Source organism: Portunus trituberculatus, chromosome 39 (assembly GCF_017591435.1).
Source record: "Portunus trituberculatus isolate SZX2019 chromosome 39, ASM1759143v1, whole genome shotgun sequence".
In the NCBI taxonomy this organism is placed as follows: domain Eukaryota; kingdom Metazoa; phylum Arthropoda; class Malacostraca; order Decapoda; family Portunidae; genus Portunus; species Portunus trituberculatus.
In genome coordinates, this window is record NC_059293.1 from 5,660,020 (window position 1) to 5,679,679 (window position 19,660).

At 40.9% G+C, this 19,660-nt stretch overlaps 1 protein-coding gene across 4 annotated transcripts in view; it reads left to right on the forward strand.

Annotated features, from left to right (window-relative positions):
* LOC123515638 (RNA cytidine acetyltransferase-like) overlaps positions 1 to 19,660 on the forward strand; it is a 170,174-nt gene that overhangs the window by 99,465 nt on the left and 51,049 nt on the right. For 2 of the 4 annotated variants that reach the window (XM_045274452.1, XM_045274451.1), the window contains exon 17: positions 5,708 to 5,809. The exons of 1 other annotated variant lie outside the window; for it this stretch is intronic. In XM_045274452.1, the coding sequence (XP_045130387.1) occupies positions 5,708 to 5,809 (102 nt within the window). Of the gene's footprint in view, positions 1 to 5,707; positions 5,810 to 11,000; positions 11,199 to 19,660 lie in introns of those variants that run through there. One more of the 4 variants, XM_045274450.1, reaches the window with a different exon arrangement.

The window sequence follows — 19,660 nt, forward strand, 5'->3', positions numbered from 1 at the left end:
CCTTTTACTACTATCTGCTCGTATAACGAACACCAGACTCGCTTCAACGAAATTTTATCCAATTTTTTCCAAGTTTGAAAGCTCCGCTATATCACGCAAGCCGACAGGCTTTTGAATACACCAGCGCCTCTCGTGGACAAAACATGCACCATAGTGGCCTTAACATGAGATAGAATTATCACCTCCTTCAGTTGTGCAGGCTATGGGAAGAAGACAGTCTACAAGCTATCTATATAAATGAGTACTATGTATCAAGCGATTAAGCCATACAACTGTTTGTAAGCTCAGTAGAATTCTTTTAGAAAACTTGGGAGAATAAGATGCGGTAATTGGAGGCAGCAGCAGCAGCATTGTTGCTGTTCCTCAGATTATTTGAACGATTACCTATATGTTTTTATGTTTTTAAAATTAATTACTATATTGGAAGGTATATAGGATGCAACTTTTTCCCAAAATTTGGCTCAGAAAATTGCCTTGTGTCTAATATGCAAAGTTGAGACATCTTGTGTGCTAATCTTCTCCTTGACACTCACTAACCTAGCTCACGATTAGTACTTCTACCTACCCTAACTGCATGCATCATTATTTTATTATTGCTACTATTTTTATTATAAGTATTATTACTTAGAAAGAAAAATTCATAAAAATTAAAGCAATTTAACATGTAAGATTTATAAATATTAGCTGATCATAACCCTGACTTGATACTGTCTGGTGGTGAGGAGTAACACCAAGTTCATGATCATAAAAGAAGAGAAAAAAACAAAAAAAATTGGTTGTGAAAAAAGGAGAAAACCTGCAACAGCATAATTGGGAAAACAGCAGAGGCCATTGCAAAGGCCCTCATCAACTCTACATCTGGTCGGATCAGATCATAGCAAAACACATCAACACCCTCACCATTATGGATGTAGAAGGAAATATATTGATCTATACAATCTCCTACAAACTACAAGTGGTATATTATGTCAAGGAGCATGACAATAGAGCAGCAGCAAGGCCTTGTAGGCCACAACCTACAGAAAAATTATACATGCCTGATGACAGCAAGAAGACCAACATCTCGTCAAATAGTCAAATAGTAGTTCACAAGAAACTAATAATAATAGGTATTTTGGCAAAATTTATATGAAGGTAATGATGAAGACATAGGTCTTCACAGTGAAGGTAAATTCTGCCCGATCATTGCCTTCCCGAGCTGCAGAAGGTAGTGTTCACTCTTAAGAACACCAATATCTTCCAGATGGTATCCTTCAACTGACAAAGGTGGAAGGTATTATTAAAAAACCCGTCCCAGTGCAGTTCCCCCCAGAAATAGCACAGATGCATGTGACATCATTGAGAGAGAGAGAGAGAGAGAGAGAGAGAGAGAGAGAGAGAGAGAGAGAGAGAGAGAGAGAGAGAGCAGTGGTAAAGTAAATGGGTAGGAGCAAATAAAAACTGTTGTTATGGTATGAAAATTCTAAGTGATGAGTGTCAGCCATGATGAAAGTTATTAGTAAATTAAAAGGGTCAAATATTAAGGTAGGTCAAATTTATATACGTAGGTAACTTGTATTTGCAGTTTGAAAGGGATTGAGAGAGTTCATGAGAATTTTTCACAGTTAAATTATTAGTTGTGTATGGTCTGAGAATGGGAACCAAGAACTTTGCAAGATTATAAGAGACACTATTATATGCAGCAATGATAGGTCTAAGTGGGACCGAAAACTTATGAACTTTAGGGAGTCCATACATCACAGCAGGATTCGAACCAGTGGGTTTCAGAAGTGAAGCTTCATCCTCATTAACAGCACCAAGACCAAGAGTGTTGAGATTATTAATGAAGCATGTGACTTTATCTTCAGTGTTGATGTGTGTAGAATCATCCTTTCATAGCCAGCTGGCGTATTCTTTGGTGCAGCTGTCACTTTCTATCACAACACAAAGGGCCAAGGAGCTGGCGTCTACCCACACCCTGGCTTTGCTTCCCGTCATGTCCCATCTTCTGGGTAATTTTTTTCTGACTTCACTTGCTGTCTCCTCGAGAACCGTTCGTATATGGTCATCGCTGACCACATCGTCTCAACTTGATGTGAGATTGTTAATTTCCAGTTTGATGAACGCAACTGCGACTCTTAACCATCCGCAGACTGGAAAGTGACCGAGAAGCCTGCCGTAGTAAGAAAAGACGGACTGACGCGTCAGTTCTCTTGGCACACCACCCACCTCGTTATTGCGCCTCCAGTGAAGACCACCTCCTTCACCCCACACTCTCAGGCCTAACACTCGCGCACCATTAGCAACACGCTCTGGCGACTTGCTCATTAACCCGTAACAAGCTATAGCTATGTGTTGCACTCGTTCGGCCGTAACTATGTTCTCATTCACCAGAATGTCATCTATGTAGGCTAAGGTTCCTTCCTTTACAACAGAGTCCTGTGACAACACACACTTCAGTACAGCTTTCATTAAGAGTGGCACAATGTTCAGACAAAAGCCTAAGCGAGTCAGACAATACCTGCACTTCTTGAACACAATGGTCTGGTACGGCCACAGAGAGCGGTGTATGCGAATCTGTAGGTATGCTTTTTCCAAGTCAATTACTGACACATTAACACCTTTTTGACGCCACTCTCTGAGTTTATCCGCACACACGTCAGCTTCGGCTGTAAAAGCATCAACTCTGGTGTTGAGTTCTCGAAAATCCAATACTGGTGTGACTTTTCCTTTATTATGCTGAATCACTGCCATCAAGGGGATCAGCCCCTTCACTGGCCCATGTTCTTCCTCTTCATACGGCACTAACCACCCATCAGCGACCCACTTTTCTAGTTCGTTTTCGTACATCTCTCTGGCTTCACGGGGCACCGAGTACTCCTCTACTTGGTTCCTAAGAGTACCGGGTTCATCTTCCTGTGACCACTTCCATGTGGCTGTCCACGAGTTTGTTGTAGTATCGTAGGTTGCACTGAAATCTTTTTCATCGACACCAATCGCTGTGGCGCCAGCTACGCATGCGATTACATCCTCTTTTCCAAACCGCACACGTCGTTCCTCGTCCACAGTGGCCCTGCCCAGTGCAACTATTCCATTCATTCCGAGAATGAACGGGAATCCAAGGGGCGTAGTTTTCACAACAAGGACATCCACGTTCAAGTGAAGATTCACGATGCCCGTGCCCTTGCAAAAGTACTCCTTACTACTCACTGCAAGGATACTAACGGTCTCATGCTTCCAGGAACTGCAGCAGGACACCTGAGCAATGCATTCTTAGCACCCAGTGTCCACCAAAGCAGTTGTCAAAACGCTGTTCACCCACATTTCAACAGTTGGTAGGGCTTCCTTTACTGGTTGGCGAGAGAGGAGATTGGCGCTGACACCTCCCCTCCGTCCTCGTTTCCTGAGCCAGCAGGAATGGCGTGGCCAAAGTGCACACCCCGTCCAGCCCCTCGCCTCTCCCTGATTCCTGCCGTACTGCCACGAGCAGTCTCGTGTGAAGTGATTCAGGCCGTTACATTCGTAGCAGCGCTGGCTTGTAGACGTTCTCCGCTGCCACCCATCTCCCGACCCACTTGCTCCCATGCATGCGTCAACAGGATCATCCTTAAGGTGGTAATTCGATGACTCGATATCAATATCGGTTTTTTGGCTCTCCCATTGCTATATTTTCACCGAATTCAATAATATTTATACACAAGGTGTACGTTTATGGTGTACGTCTTCAGTGTTAATTTGGTACACAAATGTGGCGTAGTTTTTTTGCAATAAATATTTTTTCGGCGATAAGAAAATAATTCAAAATACCATTATAAAATCAAAACTAATAACAGTGTGGCAATTTCCTCTTAACCACATATAATATACATAACAACAAATAAATGTTAGCATCGGCATACACATAACCTATGTTATAACAATTTCATTACATGCCAAATTGTTACCTTTTTTTCATCAAAATTTGAGTTTATAAGCCTGTTGTAAATTTATTTGAGTGAGTTCATGCATTATCATGCTAGCATTTGTTAAGATGAGGTTGTTGATCATTTTGCTGCAAAAATTTTGAAATTGACCAATTACTGAAAAAGTTATTCAACAGTATATGCTGAAAAACTGAAAGTCGAGAAAACGCATTTTCTGTGAACATCTTCAAAACCCCACATAACTCGCTTCCTCACTCGGGCAACGGTTTCCTAGCAGGTGGGCTTTAAGATAGGAGGTACCCTAAAAAGTATCCCCTTTAGCCCATAAATTCCCGTGAAAAGCCCACATGGTATAAAAAAAAAAAAAAAAAATCACTCCAATATGTACCAAACTCAGATATGTACTTACATAATCCCTTGACAACTGCTTGGAGGCTGGTAGTGGCTGTTTAGATAGTTTCAGGCCATGTTACATCATGGACTTACACGTGGGATTGTCACAATTTGGAAACCCAACACGTGTAAAATACGATCAACAGGTAGGCTGCACGCACGCGCACTCCCTAAGGCTGTATCGATTGGTACTGAGGGAGTAGCGTCTTCCTCACCCTCACTGCCTGATACTAAACTATCGTACATCACGCAAAAATAAATAAAACAGTTAAAAAAAATAAATAAATACAAGCAAAACAAAGACTAGAAGAAAAAGGGGCGTATGCACGCTTGGGTATTGAAAGGGCCGGCCCTTTAAACCCGCCATTACCAGGTAAGCAGTGCGTTATGTGCCTGGCAACTTCGGCCATGGCTTCCCTCTCCAGAGACGAACCCAAGTACCAAGTTTCAATTTTTCAATTTTTTTTTACCAAATTAACGAATTTCCACCTTAATGACGCCTCTTGCCCGCGTCAAGATCTGAGTCAGGTCGAGTGATTCCATCTGTGACCCAGCCCAGAGTAACTGACAGACATTCTCTGGAAGACCAGCAAGCGAGTCCCTGGTCAGTCATCCTGCCAAACAACGATGCAAGTCGCTGAAGCTCAGCCAGGAACACGTTAGGAGATTCACCACTGCGCAGTTTCTTGGAGACAAACTGCTCATAGGCTACGAACGGATCGACTGCAAATGCTGCTACAAGTGCCTTCTTCACCTCGTTGAGCTTCTTCCTTTTTCCCTCTGGTAACTGCAAGTAGACAGCAAAAGCGCCCCCAGTGAGACGTAGGGGCACAACGCTTGCCACATCCGCGACTCCTCTTATCGTGCAGGCAAGTTCAAGTCTCTCCAGCCATTTGACTACAGATTGTTTGTTTGTACCGTCGTACTCGGGGATCAATCGCAGGTCGAAGTAGCTCTGCTCGCTTGACATGGTGGACATGGTGCCTAGATAGCTTGTAGGCAGAAGAAATAAGAGAAAATCTTCACGGGTGTGGTGTTTTCTTATGTGAGCTTCTACAGGTAAGCAGGACAGGACTGGCGAGGTGCTCCGGGTGAACTGGACTCTCCCGCACTTCTCCCCACCCATGCCAATTCCTGCACCGTATCAGAAACAATATGAAACATTCAAATAGAACAACAAGCGTTCAAAGACAAGGAGCAAAATGATATAATGATTTTTACATCGTTTGCCACATTTCTTTATAATTGTATTTTGTTGATTTTGTTTTTCTTATACATCTTTCTGAGTATGCCATAAATGTATTATAGAGTAAGTACTTAAAGCAGGAGACAAGGACCTCAGTGTGAAATATGTACCGATGACTAGTCTGCTTTACTTAGTGATAGTGACTTTTTTCATTGTCATGTTGCAGAGGAAAATGTGGGAAGAAGCATCAGGAGGTCAAAGGCCAAATGATAAAAGTGAAGAAGGCATCCTGCAGGATTTGGCTCTCCGAATGCAGGAAAGTGTGCAGGTGAGGAAAAAGGACTTTTATTGTAAGTGGAACAATTAAGGCTATGAGTGGAATAAGGTCAGGAGCACCATTTTTTTGAAAAAAAATGAGAAAAATGCTGTTAAAGTTTGTTGATCTTCAAAATGCTTTATCTTTTCAACCCAAAAAAGATATCGTTTTTTTTTTTTTTTTTTTTCTAATATAGCGGAAAACATCTGTGTCTATCTCAGACTAATTCACTGAGTGATAGTGTGAATAAACTCACCAAAATTAAAATAGTGTAAGGGATAGCTGGCAGTACTTCCCATGTGAGAGTAAATGAACTAGCTGACACTTGATTGGCTGAATTTTTTGTGTCTTTAGCACTCTTATTGGCTGTCTGGCACTTGACAGGATGTATCAAATGCTGTTATCTGACAGGACTTTGGTGTGTGGAGGCCGGGATTTCTGCACCTTCTTACTAACCCTTTCAGGGCGCAAATAGGTTTTTAGGTCATGTCTGTGAGACGCAAATTCGGCCAAAGAATCGAGGTTTGCAAAAATGGAAAAAATCAATATTCTCATGTACAATAGAGTGTTACGCATCTACTGTAAAAAATTTAGGTCCCTACTCACCGTGGAAAGTGGTGCAATAATGATGGGAAGTTGGCTTTCTGGTGGTACATTGTGCGCTGTTGAGTATTGCCATTGTAGCGGGTGGTTATTTTCCGCCGTAACTTGTGCAGGTGTTCTCACTAAATTAAACAGAATTTTCTGCCTGATTTGAACTGCAGTTGCTCAGAACTGCTCCAGAATGTGCTAGGGTAATCATTTTTCACACCTGTGCATACATTATGCCCACACAAATAATATGAAATACGTTTTCAGAGTCTTTTCTTGACGTACATACTATCATGTGCGAGGATATGCATGCCCATATATGGTAATATATGAAATATGCAATATACTACCAATAAATGAATAATATCTGGCATATCTGCTCTCTAACAACAAGATTTGATCATTACTCTTGTTATTTCTGTAAATAAATGCACAAATAGCCACTAGCAACTTCGTAAAATAATAATAATAATTGTGAAAAAAGGGGCATCTGATATTCCACTGTGTGGATGCCATTGTGATGGCGCGTCCCGTGAGTCGAGGGAGGATGGGAGAATGTCATCTGGCAACTAGCAACAGCCAGGAGGCGCACGGTTTAATTCTGTGACTCATCAAATATGGGACCGTGATCGTGGTCCGGAGCACTGAAAGGGCTAATAAACTGGTCTCACATGCATCAAACATTAGAGGCTTATTTTGTTGCATGAATACACAAGGAATATTGTCAGTGAAATACTGGTACCTCACGCTGATATTCATGGTTCAGGGACTGGCAAAGACTCTGCTAAGCCATAAGGCCTTTCTGAATGGATTATATTCTTAGGATAATGGATCTAATGATCACTAAGCAGAGGTCCCTTCAATGGCGATCCTGGCAGTTGGCAGAGTGGTCGATCAATACCATCTATAAAATGGGGATTTTCACCATTGTTGAGGTGATTTTTCAACATAATTCATTGTTGTAGTATTAAAAGAGGGACTGGAAAATACTCTGGTGTATATAACTCAAAAATGGCCACAGTGGCAGACAAAACCTTCCACTCAATGCCTCAATTGCTTTAAAGGATTTGTAGTAGTGCTAGTTTTCCACTTTGTTGTTTCTCAAATCCACATTTTGCAGCAGCTTCCAAATTTTCTAGAGATGTGAATCTATCATCAGCAGAAAAATTCTTATTCAGATATCTTCTCTTATTTTCCTTTCAATGTGAGGTATGTGTTCCATGACAAATTATCCAATTTTGAGTTTTGAGCTCCTAGTGTTTCCTCGTTGAATTTTATTTATCCTATTAGGGATTCTCATGAAATTTTGCTATTTCATTAAACATATCAGGGGCTTTATATACAGTCTGGCTTGATTCTGTAATTTACCAACTTCCCTTATGCAGTTTGTACCTATCTCTTTTTCTTCAGCTTTCTTTTCTAGCTATTCTGTTGTTGCAGTAGTAGTAGATTGCTTTAGCTCTCGTAAACTTATGAATAATGATGTTCGTTAGGGCTGTCCTATCATCCACTGTTCCACTACTTTCCTCATCATAATTTGCTAGATGTCTAACATACCAGAAATAAAGCAATTCATGAAGAAAAGCTGTAAAACATTCAACTTTTGATCCTTTATTTTTTACATTCGGAAAAGACAAACTTTGTATTCATCAATACCTTAAAAGCTTGATGAATTTCCTTTAAAGATTTTGGTGAAACTTTTTCTGTGTTCTCAAACATATCAAAAGCTTTTCAGAGAGTCTGGTACAAAGCTTTGATTTCCAAACTCCTACAGCTTCTTTGAGTACCCTTCTCTCTTCAACTTCATCTCATGTTTTCTTTCTGGTGGTTCTATTACTGTTGTGGTAGATGGTCTTTACTGTTAAACCTTGATAATTTGGATTTCACGATAAGTCGGATTCTGACCGCCCCAGGGTCTAGAGTAGATCATAGTAGTCTTATGATACAGAGATGGTGAAGGTGGAGGAAGTGAGGCATGGAATGAGTGAATGGTCTTGGAGGGGGAGATAAAATGCTTGACAGAGGAGAGATGGGAGGGAGAGGAGAGGGAAGGTGGAAGTTCAAGGTCCAGCTGTCTCCCAATGATACCTTTTTTTGTTTGTTTCTCATTGTCTTCTCTTCTTAAAGTTTTTTATTCTAATCCTTGTCAATTTATACCTGTAAGAACGTTATTTCTTACACCTTGCCACGTACAGGCAAACCCCGCTTAACGAAGGTTCACACAACGAAATTTCGCTACAATGAAGGTTTAATTTTACTGCCATCTGCTCATTTAACGAACACCAAAACTCGCTTTAACGAAGTTTTATCCAGATAATTTTTTCCAAGTTTGAAAGCCCCGCTGTATCACATAAGCTGACAGGCTTTTGAATACTCCAGGAACTGCCAATACTAAGGCCTGCCTCAGAAGAAATCCTGGGACACCTGTGGAATCAAGATCAAGATTAAGATCAAGCCCCTCATGGACAACACGCGCACCACTCACTCCCCTGTTCAAAACATTAACAGCATCTCGTCTTCCCTCGCTCAACTTACCACCAAAACGCCCTGCAATGTGGCCTAGCGTTCCTAAGAAAACCAGGAAGTCTCTTGCTCTTGAAGTGAAGCTGGATATTATTCACAGACATGAGAGGGGAGATAACTATAGCAATGCTCGCCACCATCTTGCCTCCATTTACTGTCTCTACTATTTTCAAGTCAGCAGACTCTATTAAGAAGGCTGATGAGACCGTATCTTCCTTGCAAGCTAAAACAACCACCTGAACTCGTGACTCTACAATGGATAAAATGGAAAGCCTTGTGGAAATGTGGTACATAAATTTTATATGTGATACAATGATACGCCCTTTGTTTACATTCCACAGGTTGCCGTTTAGTGTCTTTCCCGTTTCACTCTCCCACCCTTCATAAATTATAAAGTTACGTACATACTCGTACATACATTAGTGTACATTATAATGACTTAAATTAAACTACCTAAATGTTTAACTTCATAATTTTTACTTTCATTAAACCTTTCACTGTACTATGATGCACTCTCGCTTTGTTTACTCTCAATGGAAGTTTAAGTCAGGGGTTAAACTTGTTTTAATTGGTTCGCTTAACGAAGTGTTTTTTAGGAACGTAGCCCCTTCGTTAAGCGAGGGTTGCCTGTACTGTGTAGGGTGTGAGTCAGGCTATGGCACAACTGTATGAGACACTAAATGATTTCTGGTTTTTCTGTCAGTGATTTGGTCTCTATATTTCATTTATTAGACAAGACAAAGCAGCTCTGGAATGAAATTAAAAGGCTTCAGTCATTTTAAAAATGGCTTCCTGGTGGGAAGGGTATTTAATTATCAAAAAATAAACTACACTATCTGGTAATTTAGGGTCTGAAGGTTTCCGAGAGACAAATGTAATCCCAAAATTTTAATTCTCTCCCAAAATGAAATAAATAAGTCCTGCATTTTTTTTTTTTTTTTTTTTCATGTGTGTGTATTTGAGAGGGGGAGCAATTCGTATAAGTCGGACATTTGCGTTTGTCATACTAACCTTTCCCGCTATTAGTCCGAGTTAGCAGGGTCAACAGTATTTTTCTCCTAGATTTATTAACAGTGGTATTCCTTAGGGTACAGGTAACTTGATTTATGCAATAGATGCGTTCCAAGAGGCATCATGTATATCATAAAGCCCAGTGTGGTTAAGCTACCTAATTCCATATACAGGCAACCCCCGCTTAACGAAGGTGTTATGTTCCTTAAAACACTTCGGTAATCGAACCGATTATAACAACTTTAACCCCTGACTTGAACTTCTATTGAGAGTAAACAAAGCGAGAGTGCATCACAGTACAGTGAAAGGTTTAATGAAAGTAAAAATTATGAACATTTAGGCAGTTTAATTTAAATCATTTTAATGTTCAGTAATGTATGTATGTACGTAACTTTATAATGTTGATGATCTTAAATTTATGAAGGGAGGGAGAGTGAAACAGTAAAGACACTAACCAGCAACCTGTGAAATGTAAACAAAGGGCACATCATTGTATCACATACAAAACTTATGTACCACATTTCCACAAGGCTTTCCATTTTATCCATTGTAGTCACGAGTTCAGGTGGTTCTTTTAGCTTGCAAGGAAGATATGGTCTCACCAGCCTTCTGAATAGAGTCTGCTGACTTGAAAATAGTAGAGACAGTAGATGGAGTCAAGATGGTGGCGAGCAATGCTATTAGTTTTCTCGCCTCTCTCATGTCTGTGAATAATATCCAGCTTCACTTCGAGAGTAAGAGACTTCCTGGTCTTCTTAGCAACACTAGGTGACATTGCAGGGCGTTTTGGTGGTAAGTTGAGCGAGGGAAGATGAGCTGCTGCTGACGCTGTTATTGTTTTGAACGGGCCGTGAGTGGTGCGCGTGTTGTCCACAACAGGCGCTGGTGTATTCAAAAGCCTGTCAGCTTGCGTGATATGGTGAGGCTTTCAAACTTGGAAAAAATTACCTGGATAAAACTTCGTTAAAGCGAGTTTGGTGTTTGTTAAATGAGCAGATGGTAGTAAAATGAAACCTTCGTTGTAGCGAACTCATAAGGCTTTGTTCTCAAACACTGATACAGCATCACATGCCCACAGCTACTACTCAGCATAGTCGGCAGTCCTGACAGTGCTTTCATCACGGCTAGTGAACTCCATAATAAAAGAAGGACACAAGGATACTCCAACATTGGTGGGGGAGGTGTAGTGTCGGGGTGTGATTTCAGGCAAGTAGTAAACCAAAATCAAGACATAAAAGATATACAGGCAACACTCTCTTAATGAAGGGGTTATGTTCCTAAAAACCCTTAAAAACCCTTCGTTAAGTGAAATTTCGTTAAGCGAACCGATTATAACAAGTTTAACCCCTGACTTGAACTTCCATTGAGAGTAAATAAAGCGAGAGTGCATCATAGTACAGTGAAAGGTTTAATGGAAGTAAAAATTATGAAGTTAAACATTTAGGCAGTTTAATTTAAGTCATTATAATGTACACTAATGTATGTATGTACGTAACTTTATAATGTTGATGATCTTAAATTTATGAAGAGAGGGAGAGTGAAATGGGAAAGACACTAACTGGCAACCATTGGAATGTAAACAACGGGTGCATCATTGTATCACATACAAAACTTATGTACCACATTTCCACAAGGCTTCCCATTTTATCCATTGTAGTCACGAGTTCAGGTGGTTCTTTTAGCTTGCAAGGAAGATACAGTCTCACCAGCCTTCTTAATAGAGTCTGCTGACTTGAAAATAGTAGAGACAATAGATAGAGTCAAGATGGTGGCAAGCAATGCTATTAGTTTTCTTGCATCTCGTGTCTGTGAATAATATCCAGCTTCACTTCGAGAGTAAGAGACTTCCTGGTCTTCTTAGCAACGCTAGGCAACATTGCAGGGTGTTTTGGTGGTAAGTTGAGCGAGGGAAGACGAGCTGCTGCTGACGCTGTTATTATTTTGAACAGGGGGAGTGAGTGGTGTGTATGTTGTCCACGAGAGGCGCTGGTGTATTCAAAAGCCTGTTGGCTTGCGTGATACGACGGGGCTTTCAAACTTATCTGGATAAAACTTCTTTAAAGCAAGTTTAGTGTTTGTTAAACGAGCAGATGGTAGTAAAATGAAACCTTCGTTGTAGCGAAATTTTGTTGTGTGAACCTTTGTTAAGCGGGGGTTGCCTGTATATTGTTTGAAGAGCTTTTAAGAAGGTTAGATAAGTTCATGGATGGGGAAGATAGAAGGAATGTAAGTAGCTTAAACACACTGGGATTGCCTTGTGTAGGCCTGGTGGCTTCTTGCAGCTTCCCTCTTTTCTTGTGTTGTTAATATTTGCTTATATATGGTAGCAAACACAGTGAGTTGTTTGCTTATTGTTTCATCTTGACCAAATTGCATGTGGAATTTATCTAATGTTTTGGACATTACTTTGATTTAACTCAATCTTTTTCTTCACGTTTTTCAAACATTATGTATGTTTTGTATGGGTATTATTCTATTTCTTGACATAACTGCTGAAATATGTTTTATTTCACATTGCTGTCAAATGGAAGCATTAAGGTTTGGGAGGGTTAGAATGGGTGCAGACAAATGGAAACGTTAAGATTAGGGAGAGTTAGAATGGGTTGGTGTGCATATAGTCAGTAAGTGAAGCAAAATCTGGGTATGAATGAAAATTGCATGCCCCACTGAGTCACTGACTTCAACACTGCCAGATGAAGTTCTAAAGCAAGTAATTCATGCTGAGGGAAGTGGTATTTCATTAGTAATTCACTATCACTCAGTGCCACGGAGTCGAAGTTATCCTCATGGCATGAGCACATATGAATACTAAGATATGATATCCATTATAGCAGGCAATAGGGGAGTGGAAACATAAATATCATGGTGAAAGCAACACGCAAGCTAAAAGGGTCACAAGAAGAAGAAGCGGCAGAGTTGCCGCGAGTGTCCGCCTCGTGTGTGGCCAATCTCATCTCTGCTTTATTTTTTGGTATTCCATGTAAAATTTCACTTTATACATTACAAAACAATCCTTTCCTGGGGACAAGGTTTGTAAAAAGCTAATAGAAATGTTGTTTTGTGAACATAAATGCATATATAAAACAGTAACACCACCTCGAGAGGTGGTGTTCCCAGCAACCTTAGAGCAACCTCCTTACCGTCCCTCCAAGTGTTCGTGGATGCCATTTTGTGGCAGGAGGTTGCTCTGACATTGTTAAAGTTTCTTGGATCCAGCTCCTGGCAGCCAATGAACACTTTTAGGCAAGCTAGCAACCTCAGCCTGCCAACAGCAATGAATATTTGTGGATGCTATTTTATGAAGGTTGGTATGTGAACAGGAGGTTGCTATGGAGGTTGTCTGTACCAACATAGACAACAGCCTGCTTCTTGGATCCGGCCCCAGAGCTCCCACCTATTGGCCAGCTGCGGAACATTCTGTCGTGCAGTTTGAAATTGCATCTGGCGCTCAGTTTGAAAATGCGGTTGGGCCAAATCACATATAAGCAAACTGATTGTGCAAATTAAATTAATTATAATATTTTTTGTTCGTGTTATAACAAACATGCATATATCAAACATGTGTAAATCGAGAGTTACCTGTACAGGAATACTCTGCTTAACAAACATGATAGGGGATGTCAAAGCTTTTCATAGAGCGGAAATTCGTTAAGCGGACGTAATTTTTCCATAGGAAATAATGGAAATAGGGGGGATACGTTCTGGGCTGGTCCCCAACTTAACACATGGGTTAAAGAAAAGATTATATATTTTTCTATTAGCTTTTTGCAAACCTTGCCCCCAAGAAAGGATTGTTTTGTAATGCATATAGTGAAATCTTACATGGAATACCAAAAAATAAAGCAGAGATAGGATCGGCCACAGACAAAGTGGAGACTCACGGCGACTCGGCCGCTTCTTCTTCTTCTTGTGACTCTTTTAGCCTGCGTGTTGTCTCACCATGATATTAAATTTATGTTTCCACTCCTCTATTGCTTGCTATAATGGATATCATATCTTAGTATTCATAAACGCTCATGCCATGAGGATAACCTCAACTCTGTGACACTGGACGATAGTGAATTACTAATGAAATACCGCAGTATTTCATTAGTAATTCACTATCAATCAGTGCCACAGAGTCGAGGTTATCCTCATGGCATGAGCTTATATGAATACTAAGATATGATGTCCATTAGAGCAGGCAATAGAGGAGTGGAAACATAAATTTAATATCGTGGTGAAAGACAACACGCAAGCTAAAAGGATCACAAGAAGAAGAAGAAGCGGCTGAGTCTCTGTGAGTCTCCGCTTCGTCTGTGGGCGATCTCATCTTTGCTTTATTTTTTGGTATTCCATGTAAGATTTTCACTTTATGCATTACAAAACAATCCTTTCTTGGGGGCAAGGTTTTTAAAAAGCTAATAGAAGTGTTGTTTTGTGAACATAAATGCATATAAAAGACAGTAACACCACCTCCAGAGGTGGTGTTCCCAGCAACCTCAGAGCAACCTGATAGCAACCTTGTCATTGTCCCTCCAAGCGTTCATGGAAGCCATTTCGTGGCAAGAAATTGCTCTGACGTTGATAAAGAATCTTGGATCCAGCTCCAGGAGCGCTAGAGACAGAGGCGGGGAGCCAGCCAATCACAGCGAAGCTGCCGCGTTCTGTCCCTCACCTGGCAAATTCAAACCCAGAAAATTCGCTAAAATGGATGTGGTTGTACGTTATGTGAACTTTTTGGTCTAACTTTATATAGTACGTTAAACCGGAAATTCGTTAGACAAACGTTCGTTAAGTGGAGTACGTATTACTGTAATCTCTTCCTATTATTGATTAGTTGTCTTCTAAACCTAATTTATTGTCCTATTCACTCTAACACTGATGGTACTACCCTGCACCTTTCCAAGTCATTCCATAGATGGCCAACCCATCAATAACTAAACTGATCAAACAGATAAGACATCACTTCTGATCTCTCTAAAATCTCTGATTGGGGCATAACAAACTTAGTATTGTTCAGTGTCTCAAAAAACTTAATTCCTTCATCTATCAACTTGACACAACTTCGTGGACAACTATCCTTTCTTCTTTATTGACACTCAACTGGCCCCATTTTCTACAGTGAACATCTTCAGTGGGTCTTTTATTGTATTTGATGGTTTATAAGACACATGGGCTTATAAGATGCATCACAGTGTGGGCAAGCATTGAAAAAAAAAGATTAAGTGAATTTAAGCTTTGAAAATTAAGTGAAGAGTTTCACCTGACATTTGAGGCCCTCTTCTATGTACAGAAACTCCCCTACTTACGAACATTCGACTTGCGAACATTCCATACATACGAACAAATCTTTTAAATACTTAAGTCCAAAAACTTGTTTGAAAGATACTAGGAAACTTCAAATTTCCCACGTGCAAATATAGTTCATGAGTCTGCCACGGCGTGGCGCTGCAGAGCTCACTCAGCTGTGCGCATCACTCCCCTGCCCTCCAGGCTCCCGCCATAAACACGAAAGCATCTGTTCACTGTGTCCTTGTGTACTGCCAATTTTTGTGCCATAATTCGCTTTACCTGTGCATTATTCCATCAAAAATGTCGGGTGTGAAGCGAAAAATAAACGGTGAAGCCAGTGGAAGTGCCAAGAAACGTCAGGCTATAACTTTAGAGGTGAAAATGGACATCATAAAACGGCTTGAGAAAGGTGAGAAAATGTCTGATGTGGCATGAAAATTTAATATGAATTGGTCAACTGTAGGCACAATTATTAAGAACAAAGAAAAAATAGTGGAACATGTGAAATCTGCAGTGCCCATGCAATCAACCATCATATCGAAAAAGAGAGGGAAAGTGATTGAGGAGATGGAAAAACATCTCGGCGTCTGGTTCGAGGACTGCATCCAGAAATGGAAACGTCTATGCCTTATGATGATTCAAGAGAAGGCCCTGAGTCTATTCAATGAACTAAAGGCTGAGTATGGTGAGGATGTGTCATTCACTGCAAGTCATGGGTAGTTTAACCGCTTCAGGGCGCGTAATAACTTGCATAATGTGAAGGTGTCTGGTGAGGCGGCGAGTGCAGATGTTAAGGCAGCTGAGGAATTCCCAGGAAAACTAGCAGAAGTTATCCACCAGGGAGGCTACACACCACAACAGATTTTCAATGTGGATGAAACTGGCTTCTAGTGGAAAAAGATGCCTGACCGAACCTACATCGGTAAGGAGGAAAAGACGATGCCTGGCTTCAAAGCTGCAAAGGACAGACTGACGCTACTGCTTGGGGGTAATGCTAGTGGTGATTTAAAATTAAAGCCCCTACTGGTGTACACCTCGGAAAACCCACGAGCCCAGAAAAACATTGCCAAGGCATCTCTTCCAGTTGTGTGGAAGAGTAACTCTAAAGGAGTGGTTTTATAATCAATTTATCCCTGAGGTGAAATATTGTCGGAGCAACTCCATTCCATTCAACGTCCTCCTGGTGCTGGATAACACCCCTGGCCACCCACCTTACCTAGATGACTTTCACCCTAATGTCAAGGTTGTCTACCTGCCACCCAACACAACCTCCATTATACAACCTTTGGACCAGGGAGTCATCGCAACGTTAAAAAAATACTATCTAAGGCGCACTTTTTGCCAGGCACTGAAGGCAACAGACGAGAATTATATGACTGAGTGAATTTTGGAAGTCATATAACATCTACAATGCCATAAAAAACATTAATACCTCCTGGTGGGAAGTTACAACCACCTGTATGAATGCCGTATGGAAAAAGCTCTGCCCTCAGGTTGTTCATGATTTCACTGGATTTGAAAATATTCAGGAGGAGCAGGAGGAGGTTGTTGACAATTTAATCTTCATGAGTGAGAAACTGGAGCTAGAGCTGGAGGAGCAGGACTTCACAGAGTTCTTTGATGACCATGACAAGGAGCTATCTAATGATGAATTACGAGAATTGGAGAAGCAGAGGAAGGAGGCAGAGGAGGAAGAAGTGGAAATGCCACCAAAACATTTCCAAACTAAAAAGATGGCAGAAGCGTTTGCATCCATAGAGACAGCCTTGGCAAATTTTGAAGAACAGGACCCAAATGAAGAACGACATGCCAGTGTCAACAGCTGTTCATGATGCACTGAAATGCTACCGCGTCATATACGAGGAAAAAAAGAAGGCTGTGAGCCAGTCGTCGCTTCATCGGTTCTTCAAACGGGTAGATAAACGTGAGGCAACAGTACCATCCACTCCTCAGTCAGTGCCATCTACCCCTGAGCCAGTGCCATCTTCATCCTCTACCCACACGCCTGACACTGACAGCGATGCTGACGACCCCTCCACCATCTCGTCACCCCCTTCCTCGCCCGCCACTTCCCCCAACAAATCCAAGTGAACAAGGTAAATCTTACGAGTTTCCTCATTTTTATTTCAAGCATGCAATGTTTTCTGTTTTATATTTCATGTGAAATGCTTTCATGTATGTAATTGACATAGCCCTAACGTTAAAATGTGTAACCTAAATGCGAGTCTGTAACCTAGCGGTAACCATGTCAGCTGTTTGACCCCGATATACAGACGCTTTGTCATCCCAGATTTATAGACACCTGTTCAACCCCCATTGATCGACACCATGTTAATCTATCCATGTTTATCGATCTTTCTCAGTATGGTATGGTGTCAATCCCCGGTCTAACGGATAGGCTTCGTGTTGTGTGACGGCCCTGGTTGTGTTTTCTTGCTCAGCTGACCACACACCATCTTATCGATCGGTTTGCCAGCCAGTCACCACTACAATATATTTTCTTTTTAAATAAAGTATGTTTCTACATTAAAGTTGTATGAATCACCATCAAATAATATTAAAAGCATTACATATTACAGGTACTGTATAAGGTGTGTTCAATAAGTAATGAGAAAATGTCAGGAGACATTAAATATGGTATGATCAAAATACTTTTTCATGGAGAAGTACACATACATATACTCTATAAAATTACCAACTGGCAACTTCCTTTGTTTTATGGTTTGTGTGCAGCGGTGATTGTGGTGGAACCAGTCTGATCCGGTTTGCCCATCTCTGAGCACGTGTCACGATGCAAGGAAATATGGAGCAACGTTATGCCATCAAATTTTGTGTTAAACTTAAGAAAACCAAACAAGAAGCTTATGGATTGTTAAAAGAAGCCTATGAGGATGAGAGGATGAGCCAAGCAAGTTTCTACCGGTGGTTTAACAGATTTTCTGAAGGAAATGATTAAGTTGAAGATGAACCCAGATCTGGAGCACCAAAAATTGCACGCAAGGAAGAAAACATTGAGGAAGTGCAAAGGTTAGTGATGCAAGACCGTTGAATATCTGTGAGGATGATATCTGAAGCTGTTGGCATTAGTACTGGCACAGTAGAGACAGTTCTGACCGAAGATCTGAAGCTTCACAAAGTCTGTGCCAAGTTCGTGCCAAAGATCCTCTCCGACGACCAGAAGCAGTTTCGTGTGGAATGTTGCACTGACATTCTTGAAATGATAGAGGCTGATTCAGCTTTCCTGAATAAGGTAGTGACTTGCGATGACCCTGAGAGCAAAAGTCAGAGTGCTCAGTGGAAGCACGCAAACTCTCCCAGGCCCAAAAAGGCAAAGATGAGCAGGTCACAAGAGAAGGCCATGGTCATTCTTTTCTTTGACTCCCAGGGGCTCATTCACATTGAATGGGTTCCTCAGGGTCAGTCTGTCAATAAGGAATATTAACCTACTGTTCTGAAAAAGGTTCAGGGAGAAGATGAGGAAGAAGAGGCCTCAGCAGTGGAGGAGTGGTCAGTGGTGGTTCCTCCAGGACAATGCCCCATGCCACAAGTCAACGCTGGTGACCACTTGAATGGCCGACAGGGGAATGAAAGTGATACAACACCCACCCTACAGCCCTGACCTAGCTCCTTGCGACTTCTTCATGTTCCCACGTATGAAAGACAGCCTCAGGGGAACCAGATTCCAGTCAAGAGAGGAGCTGAAAGAGGCATCGGAAAGTTACCTGAAGGGACTACAGAAGAAGGACTTTGAGGGGGTCTTCCAGGAATGGGAGAGATGCAAACAGAAGTGTGTAGATGTGGGAGGCAATTATTTTGAAGGAGACAAAGTTTTGTAAGCTTATGAAAATAAATAGTGTCTTAACATTTTCTCATTACTTATTGAACATACCTCATATGTTGTACTTATTGAGATTTATGTACAGCTATTCTTAATGTAAACAAAACTTTAAAACTGGGAAAAAAGGCAATGGAGACCCGACTTTGGATATACGAACAAATGGAGTTACGAACAGCCTCTTGGTCTCCATTATGTTCGTAAGTTGGGGAGCTTCTGTATTCAGATCCTTATTAAGTTCCAATATTCCCATTTAGAAACCTTAATATTTGCTAGAACTACTAACACTGGTCCTATGACTAACCCTACTGTGAATAAACAAATATGGTGTCAATAGTGATATTGCCAGAACAGTGGGGTAATAAAGTTTGTGCATGATTATTTTTTCTTATCATTCCACATGTAATATTTTAGTTTTTTTTTTCAAAGGACAAGAATCTTTGCAAAATATACTTACCTCAAAGAATGTTAAGGCATCATACTGAGGAATGCTGTGACTCTTGCATGTGTCGACAATCTTGATCTTCAAAACATTGTTCACTTCAGAAGATGATTTCACAGATTCTAATAGGACATTGTATTGTCAAGGATTACAGGAGATTGTAGTGCACAAGGAGGATATTGGAAAA